Source organism: Numida meleagris, chromosome 1 (genome assembly GCF_002078875.1).
Source record: "Numida meleagris isolate 19003 breed g44 Domestic line chromosome 1, NumMel1.0, whole genome shotgun sequence".
In the NCBI taxonomy this organism is placed as follows: Eukaryota; Metazoa; Chordata; class Aves; order Galliformes; family Numididae; genus Numida; species Numida meleagris.
The window spans coordinates 26,562,704-26,590,404 of NC_034409.1; the positions used below are offsets into that span (position 1 = coordinate 26,562,704).

Genomic DNA, 27,701 nt, shown 5'->3' on the forward strand with positions numbered 1-27,701 from the left:
CCCTTCTTCAGCCCTCAAGAATACATGGCTGGATAGCATTACTGTCTTTAAACAAGAAATTTGCACTGTAAGCCTTTGTTGAAAAATTCAGCATTGTACAGTATAGTTTTAAAATCACTGAAATCCCAAAGGCTGTGCTAGGAGTTCTGTAGTTTATGTTAGAAAGTGATTTTATGAATTTCTCCTTATAGGCTATTTTTTCAAACTATGATAATACTAGTGAAGTATGGATGTTTTATAATAGCAAATAGGACAGCTGTTTAGAGGTTAAGGTGGAGAAGCATTAGAAAGACTTGGAGATGCTCTCATGGTGGAGAAGGCAAATCACTTGTAACAACAGGAGAAAGGATTCAAGAGAGATCAGAAGACCTGAACCATTTGAAAATATGAATGAAGAGATCTTTGACGATGCCACTAATGCCGTCAGTCTCTGACATGGCTAAAGCAAAGCAGGCCCTGTTGTATTTATTAGCTTGCACTGCACAATTTGATTGCAGCATAGATTCAACCTTTGAGAGAGACACAAGGAAAACAGGTTAAGTAATATGAAGCAAAAATGTGACATTTTGGTTTCATCATCTTTGCCTCACAAACACTGCATTTTTGTATGCATGGAATACCATGAAATTAGGAACAAAATTCTGATTAAGTTGATTGAGAAACAATTTGTTTAATATTATGGGAAGATAACCTGCACAAAGGCTGAAAAAAATTAAACAGCAAAATGTGTTTCTCCTGTTTATAGCAGTGTGACACGTGGTTTGTGTTTCAGGGTTGGCTGCACAAGTTAATTCTGTGACTTGATTTTGTCTCCAGTTGGTTGGATGGTGCTCAATGCAGTCGAGCACTAGATAATTTTGTAATATAATTAGTGGTGAATTCAGTCCTATTTACAATGGTGGATTACAAATTCATCTCTAGGATGCTTACTTCAGAGTTTTACAACATTCATGGTCCATTTAAATTGTGATGGCTGATTCTCAGCTAGGAAAAGTTGGCATAGTTTTAGGATCTGGCCCACTGGGTTAGCATGGTATAATGCCAGGGCAGAATGTGACATTGTACTGCTGTATCTTAAAACATTGCAAAAAAAATGTCCTTGAAAATATATATGGACACAATTGAAAATATAGTAATGACTTACCTGATACATTCTAATCAAAGATTAATAGCTCTTCATTTGTGGAAAGTGATGAATTTGTTGTGCACATAAGTTGTTCATCTAAAGATAGTTCCATTAGGTTAGCTAGATTTTGAATATTTTTCTTCATAGCACACAGAGCCACACAAAATAGGGAATGCAGTATTAGAAATGTATCATTGAAATTATAACATCAAATACTATCAGATTAAAAACAAGCCAACATAGCTGACACACCACAGCATCTATTAATAGGTCTGAGTCCCTTTTGCAATGTCAACTGAAACATTAATCCTTGTTTTAGATCACAGCGTCTCAAATATCAGCTGCTACTAGTTGTACAGTTCTCTTTCAGTTTATATCAGAGAGCCCAATGGAGTCTTTCGAAGGACCTAGTCAGGCTAGCAAGGCTAACTTATTAGAAGTCCCTACTGTGAACGATTTCTCTTCTGAAGATGAAGATGTTAAACCTGACATTAAACACCGTTTCTCTCCACTTCCCCGGAGGCGGAATTCTGCTTCTTCAGAGGAAGAGGAGGCAGATGCCCCCACCACCATTGCAAGAAAAGTTTCATTTGCTGATGCATTTGGGTTTGATCTTGTGTCTGTTAAAGAGTTTGATACCTGGGAAATTCCAAATATAGCACAAAACAATGACTTAGAAGACGAAGCTTTCCCTCAAGAGGAATTTTTTTTAACTCAGCTATTTACATTACCTACTTCCCAAGAAGAAGTTTTGCAAAAAGTGCGAGAACATAAAGTACTGTTGGAGTCAATTGTGTTCCTGCCTGGGATTACCTGTATGAACGGCATTATACGAGTCCTCAATATATCTTTTGAAAAATCGGTGTATGTTCGAATGACACTGGATGACTGGGTCAGTTATTATGATATCCTAGCAGAGTTCATGCCTAATTCTTGTGGCAGTGAAACTGACCAGTTCTGCTTTAAGATTTCTTTGGTGCCTCCTTATCAGAGAGATGGAGCCAAAGTGGAATTCTGTATACGATATGAAACATCGATTGGTACCTTCTGGGCAAACAACGACGACAAAAACTACACACTGATTTGTCACAAGAAAGAAACTGTACCCAAGTTGGATAATAAACCACACAGAGAGGGTGCTGATAGACATCTTAAAGGCTGCTTAAAGACGGCACCAAGCAGGTGAGGTTATGTCTTCCCTGTTGGTAGCTTAAAATAGAGCTGGCTAATTCTAACTGTCTAATTGTGCTTGCCAGATTTAAGATTCTCATGCTACTTTTTAAAAAATGATAAATGAAGCTAAGACTTTTTTTCAAAACAATTATTGAATATATCAGGTAGTAATTTTCTGCAGACAGTTTGGTTGGGAACAAACATCAGAATTTTAATACATGACAAGCATGCCACTTATTTGGAAAGTAATGTGAAGGACTACAAATTATGTGCAACACACTGATTTTGATTGCTGTATCATATAAATTGAGCTGACATCAGTGAGCTGGTGAGTCTAGTTTGCTCTAGACTGAGGTAGCCACACTTCACATTCAGTCTCTTGGCAAGTCTACAAGAGTTTAACAGCAAAAAAATGTGATTCTGGATTTTCACAAAATTGATTTTGTATTTTATTCTCAACATATAACTTCTAAAAGAAAAATAGCAATAATGGTTCAGGAAGCCGGTAACTCAAGGAGGGGTCCTACTGCAATTAGAATAGTGGGTACAAACTCTTCTGCAATTGTCTGGGCTGTTCTGTAAGTGGCACCTTAAAGTTGCAAATCTGTCTTCCTTTCATTGCTTGACGTTTTCGTTTCACAAATGGTGAAATGAATAAAGATTTATAAGGTAGAGTTGATAACATATTACAAACTATATATACATTAATTAAATGTAGTCAAGTATTCTCCTAACTGAAAAGTGGCAGTACTTAACATATAACTTGACCCCATGTAAAGAGATAAGCTCAGGAACAACATCTTTTACATTCCTACTCTGTTTTTAACACCATTTCTTTCTTCTCTGTAAGTAAAGAAATGTTGATCATGAAAATCTAATTCTCAGGTTTTTGCTCAGTATATTTCCTATAAATCTGTAGGTGTTCTGCAGAACCAGATCTGTATCTTACTTGCAGTGTCCTCTGCAATACTTAGCTCCCAGAACTTAATTTCTGTTGAATATTTACTTCTAGTCATCTTGCCAGGACAGTGCTGTTTGATTTCCCAGGTTTTAACTGCCTGTACTCTTCCACTGAACTGAACTTATGGGGAAGAGGGAATAAAACTACAGTAGTGGTTGGAGATTGAGGAATGAGGAGGCCTTCAGGGCTTTCCCCAGCTGAGCCTCCCTGCCCTTTCTCCTTCTGAAGGCCAAGCTTACTGAGCTGAGAGCCTCTGGCAGTTATGATTTCATGTGAGTCCTGTGAGGGGATGTGTGCAATTCAACTTAGTGCCTGCATCACCATCCCAGTACAGGGGCAGTTCCCAGGGACAATCCAGGGCTCAGATCATAGCCAGACCACAAAACTCTCCCAGGAAATGTCCCCCAGGCCAGCTTTGGGGCCATCCCACTGATGCTGCCCCAGGGAACATCCTTGTATGTGAGAGAAGAGGGAGTGATACGTTTACCTACTGTGAGGCCAGATCCTGACATTTGTGCCTGGTTCTGTACATCGTATCTGTCCTTCAAGAAGTGTCACACGACGCACTCAGGGTAAATAAGATAGCCTGAGGTATTCTGTAGAAGGGCCTTGATATCAGATAACACAGGCATATGCAGGCAGTGTGATTTCAGCCTGAGTTCAGGTAGCTCACATGGTGGAGATGGACGCGGAGAGCTGAGTCTTCATTTTGAGGGTCCTAGGCTTCCAGCTGTGTTCAGGTCTGACCTGCACATTTAGATACAATTTGGCAGTTGAGGTCAAGCGATGACAAATTGTCTGATTCCCTTAAAACTCTAAAGTGACATCCGGTGTTAGTATAAATTGTAAAAACATTTTGTCTGGGGACCACTCTTTTGCATGTATATAATGAATGTATCATAGGTAATTTAGGCACAGAGGTATGTAACAAATGGGAAAGGAGAAAACGTCTATTTCTTAGCATAAAATTAATTACCTTGTTCCCTACCAGAGATACAAAGTTGTCTCCCTCAACATGAGAATGCAGAGGAATGTATATATATGTATGTAAGTGTGTGCTGTGTGCATATATGTGTGCATACATATGTACGCACACGCACATTTGTTCATATATACACATGCACACACATGACAATTTGTGATATTAAAATCAAAGTGGTCATCTTCTTGTTTACATTAAGTTATATTACACATTTTTGGCAAATGATTACAACCACGCACTTTCAAGAACTTTTAGTGGCAGAAAGATGTAAATATACCTTACAGTAAATTCAAAAATGAGACGAAAGTATTTCTGAAATAAGGTTTCAGTGGTCGCCATGGCTTCTGAAAGACAGTTCTGGCAGATTGTAATCCTGGACCAATTTTATGCTACAGGGACTTCATTGACTTCACAGGAGTTACAGCTTTCACCAGTGTAAATGAGGTCAGCATCAGGGACTTTCGTTTCAAAAGAGCTAAGATGCCAACCTCCATTGCTCACTTGTTTTTCAAAGTGTCTTTGTACGTGTTGCCCCTTTGAGTGAGGAGGAACACCCTGCAGACATCTGCAAAAGTACCTCATTATTCTCCTTCAGACCCTCATTAAAACTCCTTTGCTTTGATGTCTATAAAAAAGCTCAAGAAAAACAAACCCCCCAAAATTGGCAAAGTGAAGCTGCTGATGTGCTGTGACTACTTCATATCATGTTGAACAGTGCTGTCTGCTTCCCAGCTCTCCTCCACCAGCCTGTCTCTCTCTTGCCTCTTGTTCTACGCTCAAATTGTAAACTCTGAATAGTGTATATATGCTCTAATGTATGCATATAGAGCATTTAGTAAAGTAGGGTGCTGGGCCATAACTAGGTTGTCCTAGGAGCTGCAGCAATGCAAGCCAATATAAAGAGAAGAAATAATTTTATCTATGGATCACACAATAAAAACACAGGTAAGGAATATTGCTGTCCATGTCCACAAAGTGGGCATCTAAACTAATGATTTCCTTATAGCAACCTAAATACAAGTGTATTTAAAAACAGCATTTATTTAGGACTCTTGTTCAATTTTAAAAACCTGTTATCATTATTTCTTTTTTTTAACTTGGCTCTGTGATGTTTATACTTTCTCTTAAAATTTACCTCTTCAGTTAAAAAACTAGGACTGTTCAAGAGTTTTTTTTTTTAAGCCGATAGTCTGATCCACTCTAGGGCATAGCTGCGTGGCTCATTAGATGTCATTAGTGAAGATTATTTGCGTTAGTTAAGTGAAAGGAATAATACGCACTTTTAGAGGAAGTTACTGAGGAAACACAAAGCAACTGTGTCAAGTTACCCTTAAGAACATGAGCCAGGACAAAGTTGTGTGAATACAGGCAGTGAGATGGCTTCTGACATAATTACTAAAAAACAAAATGAAAATGCACTCAACCCTTGAAAGTCGCACCTAAAAAAACTGATAGTGAAAGGCAAAAGTAATACTGCATGGAGTAATTAATGCTGAAAGGTACTTGGATTCAGATGATCAAAACCACACGTCTATTCATTCCACGTTTCATTTGCTCTTGCTTCTATGTCTAGATATGAAAAAATAGTCTTCTCTCAAACTTTCATAAAATATTTGCCTTTAACTGTATTTTTCCAAGCTAAAATTCTCTTCAACATAAATTTTAATAGTTTGTACTGTTTTTCAAAAGTCATGAAAAGATTCACAGGCACAAAATGTAGTTTGTAGAAATAATATTTGAATGAATTACTTTATCTTTTAGTCTATCTAAAAGTATGCCTTTAGCTTATAAATACTCACAGATAAATTTTTGGTGAAAAAAATTGACTCCCAAAGCTTTGAAAGCTGCTACTGGAAAAAAAAGAGAGCTTCTGTCAGAATACAATTCTAATTTCTATCATATAAACCACATCTGAACATTCGGACAAATGTAACTGAATTGTATCAGCTCTACTTTTTCCTCTTTTTGTTTGATTCTCTTTCTTTGGGGGGCATGGATAATTATCCCAAACACAAATTTCTCCTGGTCCTCAGCTTTGGACCACAAGGGTATGTTGTAGAATGCACCCTCCTTCACCGGTCTGATCAGACCGGGACTGGTTGTGTGTTGCATAAGGCAAACTCCTGTAAATCACGATGCACGTGCATGGCACAGTGATAACGACCTGCAAACTGTTTCCCTGTCACTGGTGACGTTGAGCCCTATTTCTGTGCCTGGTCCTGATATGCCATCTGTCAAGAGAGTAACAGGAATGATAGCACAAGGAAAATGGCTGATAAGTATGAGAAATGTTTCTCAAAAGACTGAAACATATAGTTGGACTCCTGATATCTTAGAAGCAAGGGAAAGCTAGTACATTTTTCATAACTGTTTGAGTTATCTCCCTTTTAGTTCTCTGAGCCCCCTGGTATATCACTTTGATGTCCTGTGCTTTTTAATAATTGCTGGACTGTACCTTTGTCTGAATGGTATTACATCAATTTACTTTCCTCTGTGATGACTCTTTAAAACAAAACACAAAATTGGGTGATGTTTTGTACAAGAGCTGCTCAGTGTACAAGGCATGATAGGAAGGAGGAGATTAAAAAACCCTGGTCTGTAGTCCATCAGTGCTGATTTCAAGAATATAAATACTGAATAGCCTTACTGCAATTGCCAGTGAGATAATTTATTCTATGCACATGTAATCTCCTGTCTTCAGCTCCAGTCTTATCTGCTTTGTGATAGAAGGTAAAGGAGGTATGTTGCTGAAGATACATCAGTCAACAACGTCTTTTTGCCACAAAAAAAAAGGTCAGTGATATCCTGGGCTGTATTAAGTAAAGTATTGCCAACAGGTCAAGGGAGGTGATCCTTCCCTTTGCTTAGCGTTGGTGAGGCCACACCTGGAGTGCTGTGTCCAGTTCTGGGCTCCTCAGTACAAGAGAGACATGGACATACTGGAAAGAGTCCAACAGAGAGCCATGAACATGGTAAAGAGGCTAGAACACCACTACTGTGGGGAAAGGCTGGGAGTGCTGGAAACTGAGAAAGGCTGGTTCATCCTGAAGAAGAAGCAAGGGGGTGATCTCCTCAATGCATATAAATACCTGAAAGGAGTGTGAAAAGAGAATGGAGCCTGGCTAATTTTGGTGATGCCCAGTGAAAGAATAAGAGGCACAAACTGAAGTACAGGATGTTCCCTCCGAACACCAGGAAGAACTTACGTGCTGTGCAGATGATGGAGCACTGCCTCAGATTGCTCAGACTTTGTGAAGTCTCCTCCTCGGGGATCTTCAGAAGCCATTTGGATGTGGGCCTGGGCGCCCTGCTCTGAGTGCCCTTGCTGCAGCAGGGGTTGGGTCAGATGGACCCAGAGCTCCCTGACAACATCAGCCAGTCTGTGATTCTGCGATACAGCCTGGCAGGCCTGTGCTGTGCTCAGTCAATCTTCCACAGGTAGATGGCAAGCCTGTGTCTAGCTTGTCCTGATCAATGCAGTTCTGCATCACTTCCTCTTGGCCTTTCCCACAAACTGCTAAAAATCAAGGACTTCTGAGGAAGACATTCGGAACTAACTTTGCATACATTTTGCTATGAGGTACAACTGTATTATTCCCAGCTGGTCCATTTAAAATATGGCATTTAAATTTTGTTCCCTTTTAATCCTTGTTCTTTTGATTATTTCACATCATAATCAGAAAGGGAAAAGGAGAGAGGTGTTAAAACATGCATCTTCTTTATGTACTACTATTTAATTTCAAGGTTGTTTCTGGCATCTCAAGTCACAAGTTACACCTTGATCAGCATACAGATATGCGATTTGACTAAAGTTTATTTCTATTATTAGGAAGTGACTGCAATCTCTGTTTTTACCAGGAGAGCAGCTGCTAGAAAAGCTATCCATTCACAGGGAGCCAGCTAAAAGCAGAACTCCTCCACTGCTGAATCTAATCTAGTATTCCTAGCCCTTCTCTTGCCTCCTGGTCAGCGCTAGTCTTTGGCAGCTGTAGAATTAGGGAGCACAGGAACAAAAGTGAGACTTTTCAAGGTACTTTAGGAGCATGATTATTGGGGAGATAGGATAATTATTTAAGATGATCTAAAATATATTATTCAGACAAGAGGGATAAAAGCAAGCTGTGGAGCTGAGGCTGAATGTTGGGAAATACTTCTGTAGACTTATATTTTGAGGAAATTGCTACAGCCTTACTCTCCAAAGTCATTTAAAATAAGCTAAGATAAACCACTGGAAAAATATTCTACAGGGGACAATCTTATTTGGTCAAGAAGTAACTACACACAGTAATTTAATATGTCTTTTCTTCTATCTATCTATCTAACAACAATATTTCACAATCCAGACACACTTAGTATTTGAATTATGAAATATCTTAAAGACTCTAAGGATACATACCTAAGATAATAGCTTAAGGTTTTGAACACTATCACAGAAATGCAGAAGAAACAGGTGGAAGTTATGGATGAGAATGGTATGCACATGGTAAATAGACACCTGCTAATCATACTTGTGGCATACATTTGGACAAATAGAAATACAGTGCTAAAGGAAATCCTGTGTTCCATTGTTCAGTGATTCTTTTGTTTAGTTAGATATCTATTTTGCGAATTGACCCTGGATGGTAAGGAACATTTCAGTGCTCTGTCTTCTGTCCACTGTCCAGGTATTGCAGTTCATAAATGTTCAACTGGAAAAAAAAATTTCTATCACATTCACCTTGTCTTGACTAAATGTTACTCCTGGAAATATGTTTAAAGTCAGTAAGACATTAACTGAGAGCACTAGAGTCATATTTAATCAATGCATTCACTAAGTGTCATCTGAGCTGTTTATTCTGATTATGAACTTTAAGCCATGATCCAGCTCTAAAATTGAAGCAATTGATTCAGCTACAATGTAACTCCAGAAAACTAATCACCTATCATGATTTTGATATGGATTATGAATGGATTATTTTTTCAGTCACAAAAGATAGAAAAAAATGGCCCAAACAAGTATTTTGCAAGTTAAATGCAGTCCCTGCCTCAGGGCAAAGGAAGAGCTGAGACCTTTTAACACTGAGGGAGCATGTTAGAAATAGCTATTTGATCCCTAGGCCTTCAGTGACACACACGAAAATATTAGTTGATATGCCAAGGCATAATGGGGGGCTTGGTTTTCTGACTCTCTCTCCACTCCTCCTGATCTGCGGAGCCAGCTGATACTCTTGGCAGTAAACCCAAAGATTTATTACTGCTGGTTACTAATAACAGTCCTAAAGAGTACTGAAGAGCACTGAGCTATGCAATTGAATGTAGAGCTGCTGTGAGGAGTCCATGTGGACTAGGTAAAGCTGGCAGTTTTTTCATACTTTGCACTTAGATGTACTGAGTGAATTTGCCTGTAAATTTTGCATTGATGCATAATGGTTGTTCCCACAACAAAGTTTATGGCTGCTAGTAGTGTAAGATGTTCAAGCCTTGATCATTTCATATTATAGAGGGTTGTGGAATTTGTCAGTCTTTCTCTCTTCCCAGCGACTCCAGTAAATTTGTACTAATGTCCACTAGATTACATTCCAGATCTTCTTGATATGTATCACACTGTGACCTTCTTCCTCTGTGGTAGTAAGAAAACATACGGAAAAAAAATGTTAGACAAGTCTCTTCTTATTGTGATAACACCTGGATGTTTAAGCCTATAGGGATATTTACTGAGCTTAGAAATGTTTTCCGAGTTTTAGAGCATAGGTGTCCTCAATTAAGAGTGACTGACTAAGGATTTTTGTGGTCATCTATTCTGTTCGCTCCAAGGGTGGCAATCTGTGCTTTAGTCTCACCTGACTGCCATCTATCTCTGAGGCATCTGTCATCTTCCTGTGTACGTGCCTCAGCATACTGCAGTCAGCCTCTAGGAAATGACTGTCCCCTGACGTGTTGGTAGAGGACTGCTCTTTTTTCTTTTTCTTTTTCCCTAGCTAAGATCCAAAGAAAGACTATATACCACAGAATATAAGGTCTTTTTCCTCTGTGAGCTATCCTAAATAGATGCAGCTTGGGAGAAATGTAAGACTTGTTGCTGTTACTTGCTTTTCTATCCTTCTATCTTTTAAAGCAGTGGGAGAAAAAGAAGCAAGAGAAGAACAGAGGTTCTCCACCTCCAACAAATTTCTACAACATCATTTTTATATTTGACCACGGCCCTTCCAGACAAACCTCAGCCTAAGCTTAGACCTTAGGAAACTTTACTCCTGAGTCATTTTTTTCTCTTTTTGGCCCTGGAGATAGTGACCCCAGTAGTAAGGTGCTGCACTCCTAATTCACAACAGAGTTGTCAATAGATTGTCTAGCCCTACCCAAAGGAATCTTTCCTTAAAAAACTTGTTGCTAAAGTACCAAGCCCAATCTGTTGAGGGACTAAAGTAGTTTTTTGACCCATCCGTGTATAAAACAGTGCAGGAACAAGTCATCCCCACCGGTTTCAACATTTTTTTATGTAGATATCATAATAAGGTACCACAATCATGACGGAGTTGTAAGAAATTCTGACAAAAGTTGCAGTCTTCCTGTTCGTAGTTACTGTGGCTTAATTTGAGACTTATGTGTGGGTTTTTCTGTATTCTTCATACCTATAGTAATGAGATTTGAGGATAGAAATGGCTATATTAAAAGCTAGAATGTGGCACCACATTGGAGTTGTGCTCCCATTTCAGACATGCAGGCACTAAAATCTTCAAATGGACAGATATTCAACTGTACCTAAAAAAAAAGTACGAATGTTTTGCTATTAAAACTCAAGGTCTTTTTTAATGAGCTAGAAAATAAAGACTAATTTCTTGGGACTCTGTTTGCTTTGAGGCTATGATTTTTCTCATCCCAAACCAGGCCAATGCATTTTGTTCTGTGCCACCTATGTCCCTGCTTCAATCATAAACTAAGACTGAAAAATGAAAATATTAGTAATTGGAAAATATAATCCCCTGGATAGCACCAATCCAATAATCTTAATAAAAATAGGTTTATTACAAACATTGCCTGAATCCTACTGGGACTCTTCTTTAAAAAAAAACATTCAAATTCCCTCACAGCTGTTCTCTTGATCAATTGTCCCCCTAGATACTATTAATCATCATAGTATATACTGCTCATTCACAACATCTTTCTTCACTTTCCAAATTTCTTTTTCAGTTTCTCTTTGTTTAGAAGCTACTGACAGGCTTTTATTGTCCTTTTGCAGGCCCACATTTCTTTTTTTTTTTTTTTTGTTTCAGCCCCTTTTCTTAGATGAGATGACCAAAACTAAGAGATATTTCCTCTAGGTAGGAAAATTCCACTAATTAATATTATCTTTCTAATATTTCAAATATTTAAATAGAGGTTCTTTTTGGCTCCATTTTTGTGCAAACTGCTTACGAATGTTGCTAAACTGACTCTCCTGATAATGCAGTCTTCTGTTCACAGCTTAGTTTCAAAATGGTAGCTGCTTTGCAAACCACAGCCATGCCAGTGTGCAAATATCCTCACCTACCACTTAATGATGAGTGGGTCACTCTGTCTCCATGCCTCTACCCTCTGTGTCCTGACTATCAACAAGGGAGCTAATTAGTGTCAGTCCTGTTTGTTTGGTGACACCTATTTACTAAGAACTAGATTGAACCTTCTATAACACTGCTGGTAGTTGAAGGTCACATAAGAAAATCAATCTGGCCTAGATTTGTAATAATGGTTCTGATTTTACATACAGCTTCATTCTAATAGGACCTCTTTTAATGGTATAATATTAAAAAAAATCTGTATTTCTAGTTAATGTTCTCAAAATCATTCAGTTATGGCTGTTCATTTTTTATTTTTTTGCAGTTTTTCCTTTTCCTGTGTGATCTCAGTTGGTTTAGAATTTAATAAAAATAATTTAAAATATTGTTTTCCAGATTGTTTAAATTATTTTTTTCTGTTGTTTTTCTGTTTTTAAAATACCTCCTTAAAAAACTAAACACAAATAGAAGACAATGGTACTACTGCACATGATATGCACACTGAACTGACACGCAATAGCAACATTGAGGTTCAAGCACACATAACACACAATGAGGGATCATTTGAAGCCAAACCATTGAAATAGGAATTGGCCATATTTTCAAATAGAATTATCCTGCAAGTAGAAATTTGGATGTGTGTTAGGAGTGCAAACTAAAAGACCAGAACTAAGAAGTGTTACCTGAGCTTCAGTGTCACTCAAATGGATTCCAACAGGGCTGCAATGCCCCTACTTCAAGCGCAAGCATTAGGATCAACTCCTCTTAACATTATGTAAAAGCCTGGAAATGACTTAGAACATTTCCCTGAAAGGTGGTACAGCTGAGCACTTATTTCCCTTGCAACTTTCTTTCAGAGCCACTTTGTTTTTTTTTTTCTCCCTACTAATGGATTTGGTACTTCAGAGATCACATTCGCTGCAGTGTTGACATTGATGGCCTTTTTTTCTGGCTGGTGTCTTTGTTCTGCTGCTCACTTTGTCCTGTCCTTGCAAATCATGGACAGACTCTTCCCAGTTTTGATTTTGCATGCCGAGGACCTCTGTCATTGTGGTCAATCATAATTCTGAGTCAAGTTTGCAAGTGCCAACACCACAGGATTCAGTATTTGAATGTTATCCCTATATCCTCTCTTAGAAGAGGTGAGGACTCTTTAATTTTCTCATGTAGTAATATTTCTTTTCTGATATTTTTAAAATATTTTTTTCACATCTACCAAGGTCTATTGCAATGCATCTTCTTGTACAGTGCATATCCTTTTTCTTCATATGAAACAAGTCTTGTTCAAATGACTGAAATCTTTAGTAAGCATAAATCTTACTCTGTATTTAGATGATTCCTCAGAAAAATATATTCCCTTAATTTCTAGCAAATTATTATCAATACCTTTATATACAAATTGTTACAAAGATAAGCTATTCTTATCTAATGGTTTTTAGGAGTTCTTAAATGTCTCAGCAGGAGTTGCTGAGGGATGAAACTTATAATGATGATTTAAAGCAGTGAAGTGTGTAGGCTGAAACTGAAATAATTATTGCTGTAACCCTCTAAGCACTCTAAGTTCCTCAAGAGAAAATACTTTGTTCAGAACAGACCCTGAACAACAAAATGCTACAAAAGTAAAACAAAAAAAAAAAAAAAGAAAAAAAAAAAGAAAACCCTTGGAGCAGGATGATAATTTAGAACTAGGATCAGTATAATGTGAGGATGTTCTCAACAACTGCTCACAAATGCATCAGACATCACAATTAAAAAAGAATAATTACGGTCCCATTCTAAAGTATGTAATATTCTATTCCATTCAATAAGACACGAACACTTTAAAACCATCAGTGTAATCCACAAACCTATATTTACAACATTAAACTGGATGTTCTGCCTTTTCAATAACTGTCATCTCATCTCTATTATTTTCACCTCAGACTCTAATTGTTTCTTTTATAGAAGCTAACCTACCAGTGTCCTTGGCAGTACAGTTTATGGCTTATGCATTTACAGTAATTGTTTGGGCAATTTGCCACACAGTATAACAATCTTCACATCACAATCAGTTTTTATAATAAACAGCATTAGTTGTGAAAAATACAAGTGATGCATGATTCTTATGGTAGATAAAGGGCACTGAAGATGCCCTTTAGAAAAAGAAATGAAAATGCTCAAGCCTTGAACTGCTTGAGAAAAATACTGATGTCACAATAGAGCTAATTAATTTGATGGTACAAACAAGAGGGGGAAAAGGCCTTGCATTCATTAGTGTCAATTCCAGATGAGAGCATACTGTTCATAAAAATAATATTCTGCCTTCGTTTAGACAAAATATGCAGGTAAACAAGTCAGAAATAAGCACCAGTTCCTGCAATAGCAACGATTTCTCTCCTTAGCTTTCTGAAGGCTCTTTCTCTTTAGCTGCAGGGAGCTCAAGGCCTGGGCAGGTGGAACCAGCAGGCAGCCCTGGAGAAGTAGGTTGGGCCCTGCCAGCCAGCAGCCTGGCTGCCTCCTGCGGGGCCTGAGCACCTGATGACTCCTCTCCATGGCAGAAGGGTGGTTGCCCATAAAGGAATCCATCTGCATGCAACTCCGCTGCAGGTATTTTGTGGCCTCTTGACTTTCAAGCACCCTGAAACAGCAGGGGAAGATTTACTCTATCGGGAGGCTGTTTGGAGGCCCTCCAATGGACAGAGCTCCCTGGGTTAGAAAATCTCTGCTTCCTACAGCAGTATAGGAATGGGCATGGGCTGATAATCCTCAGCCTCCCTGTCATCTTCATGCAAACTGAAAGTCCCAGCTTGTGCTGAGGCATGGCCCTAGGAAGCACAAAGGTTCAAGCCAAGGTTGCTACACTGAGAAATCTCAGGCAGTGCTAGGGCTTGGGACTAATACATTCAGGGCATTGGAGCCATATCATAAGAAATCTGGAGAGTTTTCATTACAAGACTATAATTTCAACAGTTGATAACATGGACTTCAATTTAAACCAGGAGGAGATTTGTCCCTATAGTGAGTTTTAGACTGAGTCTTATGAAGACAAGGAATGAGATCATCTTTACTCATTAAATGTTCAGTTCATATATACAGTGAGGAAGATAGAACTAATTATGGAGAATTCACCACTAGAAAAGTGCTCCAGAGATCCACATGCTGGGATTCTTGGTGGATCCTTAATCCCTTTCAAGAGTTGTACAAAGACAGGCCAGGACATGATTTTTGCTGAGATCCCAGAGGATGGCTGGGAAGTATACTTCTAGTGGTATTCTCACCATGATAATGATACAAGAATCAAACTTGAGGATTTTGTTGTTGTTGTTGTGTACAGTACCGGCTTTTTTTTCTCCCCATTTTTTCCTCTGCATTATTTGTTGTTGTTGTGTTTACTCCCCTGTCCCACTGGTATTTTAACATCAGTAGTGGAACATTTTTAATGTAATTTTCCAGAGTACCAACTGTTTACAGGGATGGTATCAGTGAAAAAAAAGGAACGACAACAACGACAACAAAACCTAAAACAACAAAGAAATCTTGTACTGTTTCATAAATTTAATAAAATGTTAAACTTTATTTAGATCTTTATGCATTCTTGGCCTTTTCTACTTCTTTCCCAAATTCCTTTTTCCTTAGATTTTTTTTTTATGTTGTGGGTTTTTAATGACATTGAATATAATATTATTATTGTTATTCAAGACTGCATGTGGAAAATCCTCATGAAAAGAATGTATTTCATTTCTCACTAATGTTATTTTAACCCAACACCTCCAAGCATTTTACAGGCTTTCTGTTTATAATGTATGCATAATTTTTTTTAAAAATGTTATTGTTTATTTATTCCTTTTGCTGTTAATGATATACAACATAACCAAACCAAACCAGCAGCGCTTCCTTCCCCCAGTCTTTACTTTTCCCTCCAGCTCTGCGGGTTTACAGTTCCAAGGGACTCTTGTTTGGCTCCAATGACTTCTCAAACCCAGCCACTTACCTGCACAAATTTGTTTTTTGCTCTTCTGCTTCTCATGAAACAATATTGTCGCATTTCAGTACTTTTTTTTCAAGCATCTCGTGTTGTTTACATCACAGTGTCATCATTCTTCAGAAAGTCTGGCTATTTACAGCACCAGATCCAAAAGCATCTGTGGTATCAGACTTTGATACCACATCAGGCTCTTCTTACATCTAGAAATTAGGCTTGAAAATAAAACAATTATTGTTTAGTTAACACTTAGATATCACTAGCCTCTCTTACTTTTGCTTCACCTCAACTTCAGGGTAGAAGAGAATCATTTTGATTGTGAATCCACCTTGAATTAAAAACTAGAAGCATGAACGATTCTGTGACAGTCTAATCTTATCTGGGTTTTTAAACAAATTCTATCAATTTTTTTCTCTCTTACATATGTTTTTAAATAAATATTTGTTTAAATATAGTCTTTACATGTCTTTACATCACTACTCTTTAAATTTCAGACTAAATAAAGTATTATTGCATTTTCTTTTAAATAAGAGATAGCATAAGATTGTTCAAGTGGCATTAATTTAAAGAATTTTTCAGGTACATTTTTGTCTTTCCATATTCTGACAATTGAAGCCTTTTACCATATTCTGCAAAATAAATATCTTGCAGTGTAAGTGTTCAGATGTAGTATGAATGTCTATAACACAGAACAATGTGAACTGTGTGGCAGGTTATACAAACATGCAGATACAACTTCTGCAAAATATTTGTGTGAATTGAAACCACGGCAAGCTATAACTACTCCACCCATTATGAAGAGATTAGTAGCTCCTAGCTATAGGCCCAAACAATTTCAAACAAAACCAAAGTACCTGCTGTGGTGAAATGGGCACTTCTGAAAGTGTAACTCTCAGGGCATATAACTGTATATGAAATAGGGCTGGACTGGGCCTAGGTGACCATGAAGTCTTATCCCTAGGGAAACATGTTGTGTAAGCCCAGTAATAAAAGTATGTTTCTATACTGAGACCTTCTCAGTTTCTTTTGTCTGGTACTTGCACTGAAAAATTGGTATAGGACGTACTTTTCTAATGCTTATAAATCTTCTTTTAAGTTTCTACAGGGCTCTCTTTTTATTAATATATTAATAGAGTTTTGCTGGTTAATATCTCTCCTACCTTCTTATTATTTATTAAAAGAGGACATTCATTTCTCTTCTCCAAATGTATTTTGCTAAACTGAAAATAGAAATGCTCTATTTGTCTCCTTGGTTATGATTTTCGCCTACTCATCTTGTAGTCCTCTTCTGCGCCTGTTCCAGTCTGAAATAATCTTTCCTGAAGTTCTTGAAGTGGTAAGGAGTTCTTACCAGTGCCTGGTGCTGGGATATAAACACTTACCAGAAATCTTTTGTTACAAGGCATATCCTCCCTAATATATTACCAGAGAATCTTGCTTGCCTTGTCACCACAGCCAGTTCTCATGGTGGCCTTTAAATGTTGTCCGACAAAAACAAACTCAGATTTTCCTTGTTCATCTGTTTCTTCCAGTTTGTGAGCTCTCATTTTGCAGAAGAAACTCTCCCTAGTCCCTAAATGTATAACTTGGCACTTCATAATTTTGAAGCGCATCCCTTATCTATTATTCTGATCCTCCAGGCCTCAGATTTCTTTCAGTCCTCCTCTGTGATGGTGATGTCTCCCAACTTCCTATCTGCCACAGATTTAATTTAACTTTGACTTTTTGTGCTGTGGTCTGTAATAAAATGACTGAGTGATCACACGGCTGGTCCTCTCGAATTCCAGTGTGATGTCTGCCAGCTCGGTGCAGCCTGTCTTGTGAGGCCCCGCTTGGCACCACGCTCCTCTCCCACCTCTGAGCTCCTGCTCTGATCTCCCTCCTCTCCAATTTAATTAATAAATTTCCCATGTGGCTGCATAACAAATGCTTTAATGAAGTCCAGATAGATCAGATAACTGATTTTTAGACAAGGGAAATACAGTAATCTTAACAAAGACAGATATTATCAGGTGAGTCTGGCACTTTTATGTCATTTTCCATTTATCTGTATTTATTCTCTCATTTAAGTTTTGTCTACTGTGAAGACTTTTTGAAGACACCTGGGTCTGAAGTTGCCAGACACTACTTCTCTTTTTCCTAAATCTTTTTCCTTGTCTTCTGATGTTGTTACAATAGTATCTGGACCAAAATGATAGATTTGAATAGAAAAGAATTTCAACTATGTGGTATTTCCTCTCTTGGGTCTGTCACTATTCTGGGTTGGAGATTATCTGATTCTCTTAACTGGAGCATATCTAAACTAGTTTTACTCCCAGACTGAATTAAATAATGCAATTTTCTAAATCTATTTTCCCATCAGTTATACCTTGCTCACAGTGTTCTTCTAAATGACACTCTGTCCCATTGCCAGTGCTGGGGTAGAAAAGCTTCAGAGAAGTCTTTTGACTGTGGAATTATACATAACTTATCTGAAATCTTGATCAAACCTCTCCTCTCTAAAAATCCTATTTGACTAAAAAAGGTTAATTCCAAATCCTTGACATACCTTACTTTATCTGAACCCCTTCTGAAGTCAAAACTATACTTTTTTGTTAACTAATTAATTTTTTGACATCACTCATATATTCTCTCCCTACTCTTCACATCTTCAGATGATCATCTTAAGATTCAAGTTTACATTTTTCTCTGGGATGCAAATTTTACATAAATATGAGACTTTTGAACTCCTTCCCATAATGTCCATCAACTCTCCGGTCCCCACAGTCCTACTAACTAGTCCCTGAGTTTCTCCTTTGTTCTCTCTAAATGCAAAATTATACCCGTAGCTTATTTGCATTCGTACTTCTTTTTATCACTCAGCCCAAATGAATGGTAGTTCCATCAAGACTGAATCATATGAACAAAAGTATTTTTTGAAGCCAGCAGAAATTTCTGAGCTCCTGATGTACTTTATGAAAATGTACTCTGCTCATCTGAAGGGAAAAAAAACAACAGCCAAGCTTCTACAGGTATACAGGTACTTATTTTGGAGGCAAACTGCATTGGCTGACACCAGGAATTTTTCTATCATCTTGTATTTTTGTCAGAATATCTAGCTTCACTTAAAACTAAACATTTTAAAACTGAACACAAATTTTGTGCCTCTCAGTACACAGTGTAGGTACATTTAGATCCCTCAAAACCACAGTGAGTTAATTAATGTAGAGCACAAAAGCTGAATTATTGTTACAATTTACTTAACTAACTAGGCAAACAGCTTCCATGAAGAGCAAAGGGGAAAGGATACTCTTGAAAAGCAGTGTTATCAAATGATTAAATGTCTTAATAGTAGAGATTTTTTTCCTAGCTAATTATCACTGTTTGTTGAAATGGATAATATTTATAGGCTTTGAGGAGATATTTCACTCTTTAAGGTGTACATATACATTTGAGATTGTTCTTTAGTAATATCAACCTATGGACTCAGTACCTTCATAACATTTCTTAGATTAAAATAGTGCTATTAAATTACTATTGTTTTATGTGTACTGTGATCCTCAAAGACTGCAGTATTAATATCCTCGATTTAGGTTAATTTCAGATTTCCCACTAGAATAATTATACGAGGACAGATATTTCTGATGTAGAAGTAAAATAACAGTTGTTGCACTGAATTTCCCTGCAGCCATGCATTTGCAGGACAGAGGTGCACAAATTATGGGCTACAAACCAACAATCTTTATAAAATTCAGTGCAACAAGGAAGAAGTCATGTTAGAAACCTTTTAGTGGTGCACTATTTTCTTTTGCTGTGGATTCATGCTATGGGGTTATATTATCATTGATATTTATTATCTGTTACAGCTGTGAAAAGAAATTTGTAGTCCAGGGCTTTAGATGACACTGGAACAAGAGTTAAGGACAAACACAGCCCTAATCAAGCCAAGTAAAACTGAGGTGCTCGGGTCACACATGATATGGTACAGACCCAGCTGCTAAAACTCGTTAGCTACTTTCCAGTTTGGAGTCACACTGTGGGATTCAGTTCAGCTGATTATAGTTATATAAAACTTTTGGTTTCAGCCTAAGGCAGTCACTGTAGATTTCTTTTCTGGTCAGTTCTTCCAGAGGCAGAGAAGCTCCTTCAAAGGATATTTCTCTCCATCTCACTGGCAATATCCCAAACAGAGGAAGCAAGTCTCTTTTCTGAAGTGTTAGTTTTTCATCAGTGATGACAGGGGTGATGTACACAACAACTGCCTGAGCACAGGTTCTTAGGAAACTAAGGCTAGGTCAGCTAAGACCCATTCTGGCATCCACCTCAAAGCAGCTTAATATATTCAGAAAGAGGTTCTCCTTCTTAACAATCTTATTCAATAGTGTCTGTATTTTACACTGAAAAGATGTTTGTTAAAAACAAAAATAATCACTGGGTAAGAAACACATGGAACTGGAGACAGAATCCAGTTTCTTTTTTCTCCTAGAAATGACGAATAAGCTAAACAGTTATGCTAGTACATCCAATTTCAAGAGCAGCAGTCACTTGGGTAGTTTTTGGGTGTATATGCAGTGTGTTTTTTAATCTCCTCGGGCTGTGATTGAAGTTGAGTTTGCCACTGCATTTTGTATGCAAGATCCGCTTGACGATAGACTATTGCTTCAGATATGGGCATCCTTTCTTCTGGGAGTGCTTCTCGAAGGACAAGAGTGGGTCAAATTCCATTTCTTTAAGGAGCAGATGAGGGCCCTGTTTATCAGCAAAAGATGCCACCTCTGCTTCCTGAGAGTTGTATCCACTTAGCTGAAAACTGCAGGTAGCCAGCTACATTCAAATAAAGGCTTTGAGATTTTTTTTTCCCCATTGGATTAACAGTAGAAAGTCCTCTGCTGAGCCCATGTGGTTTCAAGATCATTATTTTGGATGACTAACTCAGCTCACGTGTTATACAGAGTTTTGGTTCCGAACTCAAGGCTTTTGCAGATACCCCATTCACACCTAAACTTCTGTATGCATCTGTCTCACGGTTAAGCCCCAACTTACTCTGTGTCTATGTTTATGGAGGCAGGTGGCTGAAAAAATTGCAAAGGGATGAAAGAAAACAGGGTTCTTCATGTAACATTAAGAGTAAAATTAGTATGTAACAGTAGTGGTATGAAAATAATGATGAATCAATAATAAATGTGATGTTTTACCTTAAAAACCACATCAATCTGAAAATAAAGGCCTTTCTCTGCCAGCCTTTTCAGGATGAAATGCAGATTATTCTGATTACAGCAGCCGTTGGCAGAGCAAAGTACAACTCTGTGTGAGTAGGAGAGTGAGAAAATGTATGGAGGCTATACATGTAGCAGAACTCAAAAGTGACATAACATTCATATGGATATCAGGAATATTCAGCATTATTGCAATTAATGGGAAAAAAGAACCACTGAAAGAGTGTTAAATCTGATGCCTTAAGGACAATGTATAACAAAAGCTCAAGAAGAAATTTAATAGGGCAATTCAGATTATCCCATATCTTTTCCTACAAGAACTTTACATCTCCCTCTGAAGTATCTGATGGTGGCCAGAGTCAGAGATCAGATGCTAGACTGGAAGAATCTTCTCTCTGCTTTTGTCTGGAAATCCCTGGAAAGGCTGGATTTTAAAAAGTTGGTGACAGTCAATGTCTAGTACCTTTTAATGAAGTATAAATTTAGCATCCTCCTTCTGAATTAAGCATTTTAACTGGCAGAGTTAATGTTATATCAATTTGAATGGAAAAAAAAAACCACCCTAGAATAATATAGAAGGGGAAAAGATTAATATTTGAAAATTAGAAGCTAACTTTCAGTAACACAGGTGGACGGCTAGCTGAAAAATGCATAAATTAAAAACCTACAGAAAAAAGAATCCATCTCATAGAGAAAGCATTAGGAGTGACTTAATTTGCATTTTACATAAGTGGCATCCTTTTTACATTTTTTCCCCTTTTTACTAAATATTGCATCCCTATGAGCAGACAATTCTGACTGCTATCACTTTGCATTGATACTGATGAGGACTGCAGATGCTCAGCATCTCTCTGTGGGTGTTTGTTGTGTTGGACCTGGACTTTGTTTTCACAACGTACAAAAGCAACAGTAAAAAAAGCACTGGCTGGAGGGAAGCAGAATTCATTCCTATCAGCCAGCCACAGCTTAGCAACAGGATCTATACTGTATGCACACAGAGATAATCTTTTGATTTGTTTCAGGTTACAAATACATCTTTTTCCAGCAATCTCTGTATACAAATATTTGAAAAATATAGGCAAGTGAGAGGTCCAGTCTCCTGTGAACATATATACTTGCAGGCTCTTGTCTGATCCCAAAGTTACTCTCTCCTGTCAGTGACCCATCTAATCACCTTTGTTCTGCTTTCTCAGAAAAGGCCTGGGAAAACCCATCAGCTTTGTAATATAATTTGAAAGTCAACACATTCTCATTTTCTTGGCCAATTCTTTCTTTGACCAAAACTTAATATCAGGTCATTCAAAGAAACTGCATTTGATAAGGTTGTTATCTTAAGAATTTCAAACAGCATTCAAAATTTTGTGTAATTAACCAGCTGCCTTTCTAGCTGAGTCTAAGAGCAGTTAGAACAATATTTCTCTGCAGAATAACACAGAAAGTTTCTTTTTGTTTAACAGCAAAGAAGAAATATTGGCAACATCTGATGGTGACATATGGAATAATTCAAGAACTTCAGGTACTACACCTGGTTTAATTAGTTCTTTCTTACTGCCCATGTTAATTAAAAAAGTGTAACAAATAATTCCATGGAAATTATTCAAGCATGTTTTTGTTAACTCTTCAGATGCAAACATCCCAGAGATTGTTTGTTCACAAGCAGAAGACAAAGAGAGTGTACCAGCTAATGAAAATATAAAAGATAAAAATGCAGAATACAACCAGGGTGATCACGAAGATGATGAAAAAGAATTAGAGTTGCTGGTAAGTGTTATACAATTATATCTACAGTATTAAATGATATGAATCCATTTACGCTTCAAAGCTGGTGAAATGCCCCCTTTTAACAGAGCTGACTGATGTACTAATTTACAAATGTAAAGCCTTGGTCTGTACTTTCATTGAATCTCTAACTAATTCGACAATAGAAGGTGCTTTGATTTCAGCATAGTGCATCAACTTTTTCTGGTCTTAAATTAATGACTTCTCCCTTTTACCTCTTTACCAGAGGCTCTAAGTGACAGTCTGAAGGAATTAGAAGACTAATATTTCAAAGATCTCTCATCCTTGTCTCTAGGATAGGTATATTCTTGTAGAAATGCTTTATATTTGGTATAATTCTTCTATTTATGGTACTGTTAGCCTTTAGTTGTTATCAAAGGATAACTATGTAATGTGCTATATGAACAAAATACATACATTTATATAGCACATCTTTCTATATCAGTATTTGGTACTAAATTTGTTATAATAAATTTTACACTCAGTGAACATTCAATCTATTTGGATTTGTGTGTGTGCATGTGTGCGGTTTGGCTTGCATTTTTCAGTATGAAAGAAAAAAATGGCAATAAATGAGACACATACAGCAATTTATTATTCTCAGTGTCTGTTCTCAGCTCATGATCATTTGGGTGCACAGATTCGTAATCATAGATTAGAACAGCTATCACCTGTGAAAATGTGAATGCTGAATAAGACAGGAGAGGAAGATGAGAACCATTTTTTTTCCCTTATTGATAGAGAGAGAATAAATTCCTCTTATTTGAATATATTTTTTCTTTCCTTTTCTCCAAAAAAAGTTCAAAATTGTTGCCTACTGTGGGATATTTCACTGCCTGAAAGTCGACCTGTTTCTCTTTTTTTTCTTTTATGATGAAACATAAAAAAGGAGGACCTCTAAATCCCCTGTTGTTCTCAGTCCACTCTGTTACAAAAAGCAGGATCAAATATAACCGTTTGTTTATCAATTGCCAGGATTGTCTGTACAATAAATGAAGGGGGAGCTATAATTTAGATGTTAATTTGCACTATGCGCTCTTTAATGAATTAAACAATGAAGGCTTATAATAGATGGAAATACAACCAAATCTTTGAAACACGCAGGCATTGGCTCACAAGACAGCTGTGCAGTTGACAAGTAACATGAGCCTTATGTGAGAAGAAGGGGAAATCGTAAGATTTGCATATAATTATTGAGATCATGCAAATGTCAGTTATGAGGAGGGGAAAAAAACACAGGCATCTCACTGTTAAATCCTGACAGTTGGCATCACCGAAGAACTCAAATACACTTGAGCACCGGTTGGCAGAGGGTCATTAAAACAGAATTTGCAGAGACATTAGCTCCCTCACTTTTCTTTGAGTGACGTTTTACTATTAATAGTTTGCAGAGGCTTTGCAGAAAACATATTAATAAGAGAAACTGTAATGGGGGTATCTTCAGCAAGTGCAAATGCATAAAGGGGTGCCCAAGAAGCTAGCCTCTAATTGATCAGCTACTGCTATCAGTGTGACTATGCTAAAGTGAAAAGGGAATGCAATGACAAGCAGCCATAGCTGAATAATACAATATGATATATGGGAGCTAGGAGGGAGAGTGATTAGTTTCTGGCCTTTTACTTCACTAATCTCATTTCCAACTCATGTCTTACTAGATTGTCTAAAATCAGTCTGGTTTGAAGCCTGTAAAATGGTCCCTGAGAGAAATGAAGCAAAGATAATCCTTACAGTATTTGTCAGTGTGAAATGTGTCTTTGTTTTACTGGACAATACTGTACATTACCAGGCTTTGATGTACTGTATCAATGCCCTCATTTAAGTGCCAATCCTCCCCCTCCCCAACGCCTCTCTCTCTCCAAACCTAGAACCGAATGTGCAGAGAATGAATTAGCCTCCCTTTAAGGGAATATTCTCTTCAGATTTAATTTGTATAAAATGCACTAGCAGCTTACTGAACTCATGAATAAAGAGAGAGGGTTCTGAATTCTATTTTATTTCCTGCTCCTTTCAACACCACCATAAAGCTCATTACCTATGTTAAAAAAATACATACAATGCAAATTTTGCAAATGATTCGGAACACGTTTCCATAAAAGCTTTGTTACCAAAAACAAAACTTTCCATAACAAAATCCTGCCTCATTCATGTGGCACATTTTTTGTCAAGCGTTTTTTGATCATTCTTTTCTATTCTATTGTTTCAGCTAAATCAGCACTTCACAGGAGCTAAAGGTACCTCTTCCAGAGATGAAAGGAGTTTAGACACAACAGAACCAGTTAATTTTCCAAGTGAAACTGTAAGATTGGAAAAAAATCTAACCTGTGTAGAAAGAAGCAGTGACTTGCTGAGGCACCCAGTGCCTATCAGTTCCTTATCTGAAAATACTTCACAAGCGATAGGAGAAGAATTAAAAGGTAATGCTAAGTATTCCATAGGAGGTTATAATAGTCACCCATCAGGAAAGGAAGTCTCATCAAACAGCAGCGAGCAGTCTTGGGATTCTACTGGTACCAGTGAAACTCTTTCATTGGCAAAACACTTTCCTGGAACAAAGGAGAATGAGGCTATTAATATTGCGGCTACTGTCTCAAACCAACAAGGAGAGAGCCACGCAGATACTACAAGAGGTGAAGCAGATAGTGCCTCAGGAAGTAAGATTATGGAGAGGTTATTCATCAGTGAAGATGATACCTTGAAAGAGGCCTGTGAAATGAGGCCAGCAGCCATTTCTTCAGTGCATGATGAATCCATGCAATTAAAAGCATGCATAACAGGAACGCTGGATGGCAATGCTAATCCAGCTCCAGAGCACCAGGCACCGCAGATGTCTCACCAAACTCTGGATTCATTGTCATCAGCTGCTGACAAAAATGAAGGAAAAATCGAGAAGACTGAAAGCAAAGTTCAGGCACATTTAAAAGGAGATTTATATACCGACACTTTTGCATACACTGACATCTCAATAGATTCCACAAAAAGCCAATATACTCACAAAAAAGGAGTTTGTGAATTGTCAGAAAAGAATTATAGCACTGATACAGAGAAGGAGAAAAGAGTCATCGAAATAGCAGACTTAGCACTAATCGGAGAGGAGGAAGCACCCAAGCCTTTCAAGTCTCACAGAAAACATGCCTTCAGCGCATCATTCCTGCCAGATGAAGACAACAAGCACAGAGCCAGGCCTGCACAAGCAGGACCTGGGGCTTGCTTGCCAGGGGATGAAAGCAGAGCTGAAAATGCTCAGGAACACAGAGGATTCACAAGGTTAAAAGGCAGAGGAAAGGCAGAGAATGGAAATAAAGGAGGACTGATAGGGACAGAAAGTGAAGAAAGCACCACTGGACAGGCATGGAAGAGAGCAGATAGTGGAGTGCGGTGGGCAGCAGGGGGTGATGCAAAGGCTCAGAGCTCTTGTACAAAAGAGTTATTTACCTGCCAAGAGGCAGAGAGTTGTGAAAAGTCTCCTGTCTCTGAGCACGGTATTACAGGGAAAGCAGAGGCAGGTACGGCTTATATAATTAAAACAACATCAGAAAGTGCTCCAGAAAAAATGTCTGCCAGTGAAAAAGCAGTAATTGCTAAGCTACCTCAAGAGATTGCACTAAGTGACAGGCCCACAGAGGAAAAGGAAACAGCGTTTGATACACATGAAGGGAGAAATGATGGTTCACATTATGCTCTTTGTCAACTCAACACAGTGGGTGTATTATATGACACCGAATTTGAAAAGGAATCAGTTTTAGATATTTATAATGCACGCGTACATGAAACACTGCAAGGAGAAACGATGTCTGTATGCAACAGCAGGGAAAAATGTGCCAAAGCAAAGCCAGACATTGGAGATATTCCCCCTGCAGAAGGAGCCATAAAAGCTTCTTCTGCAGGAAAGAAAGAAGGCTTGGGGCAGGGTTTATATTCAGAAGAAGTGTCTAAATGTTCCCAGAGTGCCCAGAAGCATCGCTACAGTGAGGAACTGAAAGACCTCTACAGCGATGAGAGCTACTATGGAGCACCTTCCTATCTGCATGCCAAAGCTCAAACAAAAACATCACCTTCTGGTACAAACATTATGCCCAGTTACCACTATAAAAGCTCTTCACTGGCATCTTCTGCAGCAGACATGGACCATCCATATACTCACTCTGAATTCAAAGTCATTGAAAAGGTAGTTGCTGAGTCAGGACATGAGTTAAGTCTGCCAAATGAAATGAAACATATTAATAAAAACCTCTTTCCTGAAGCTGAAAGAAAAGAAGTACCTTCCACTTCAGACACAGCCATTGCTAGAGAAGGAAGAGGAAGCAATATAGGTCAATGTTTCCATCAAGCAGAGTTCAAGCAAGAGAAGTCATCGAGGCCAGAAATTTCAATTAGTAAGGCTACCAAAGAAGTTAGTGGGAGAGGCTCTGATCCTGACCATTTAATAACTGAAGGGAAAACACTAAATTGGTTTGATGACTCGCAGAATGAAAAGCAGCACATTTCTCATTCTGCAGTTATTTCTGACCAGAAGAGTGAAGAACAGATGCTGTCTAGTGAGTCTCCAGGTTTAAAACATATTGGTTGCAAAATCTTTTGTGTCTTCTTCTTTCTTGTGTTTGCTGCAACACTTTACCACTATGATTTGATGGTTTGTCTTGCACTCTACCTGTTCTCCTTGTACTGGCTCTACTGGGAAGGAGGAAGAAGCAAAGAGTCTGTCAAGAAGGAATAACATTATTTGATTATCACCCGTGCTCAAGATCCATGGTCTGGTCAATAGTCTCCAACCCCTCCAAAGCATTTCCACTGTTAAAGAGATTATTCATTGTTAGAACCAAAGCAAGGTTTCTACCGAAGCATCTTTTTAAAAAGATTACATATGAAGTTGAGCCTTCATATAAGTAATTATACTATAGGACCATCATGTTTGGATCATTAAATACCTATATGAATATGAGATCTGAAGCACGTCAAGTTAAAATGAAGTACAGCTGTTGCTCCTTAGCACGCTATGAAGAGGCAATGCTTCAT

At 37.9% G+C, this 27,701-nt stretch overlaps 1 protein-coding gene across 1 annotated transcript; it reads left to right on the forward strand.

The window, feature by feature from the left end:
- PPP1R3A (protein phosphatase 1 regulatory subunit 3A) lies at positions 1,515-27,404 on the forward strand. The gene is made up of 4 exons (XM_021384446.1): positions 1,515-2,308; positions 22,367-22,425; positions 22,534-22,670; positions 24,892-27,404. Exons 1-4 carry the CDS (start codon positions 1,515-1,517, stop codon positions 27,400-27,402), a joined length of 3,501 nt encoding a protein of 1,166 aa, XP_021240121.1. The 3' UTR covers positions 27,403-27,404.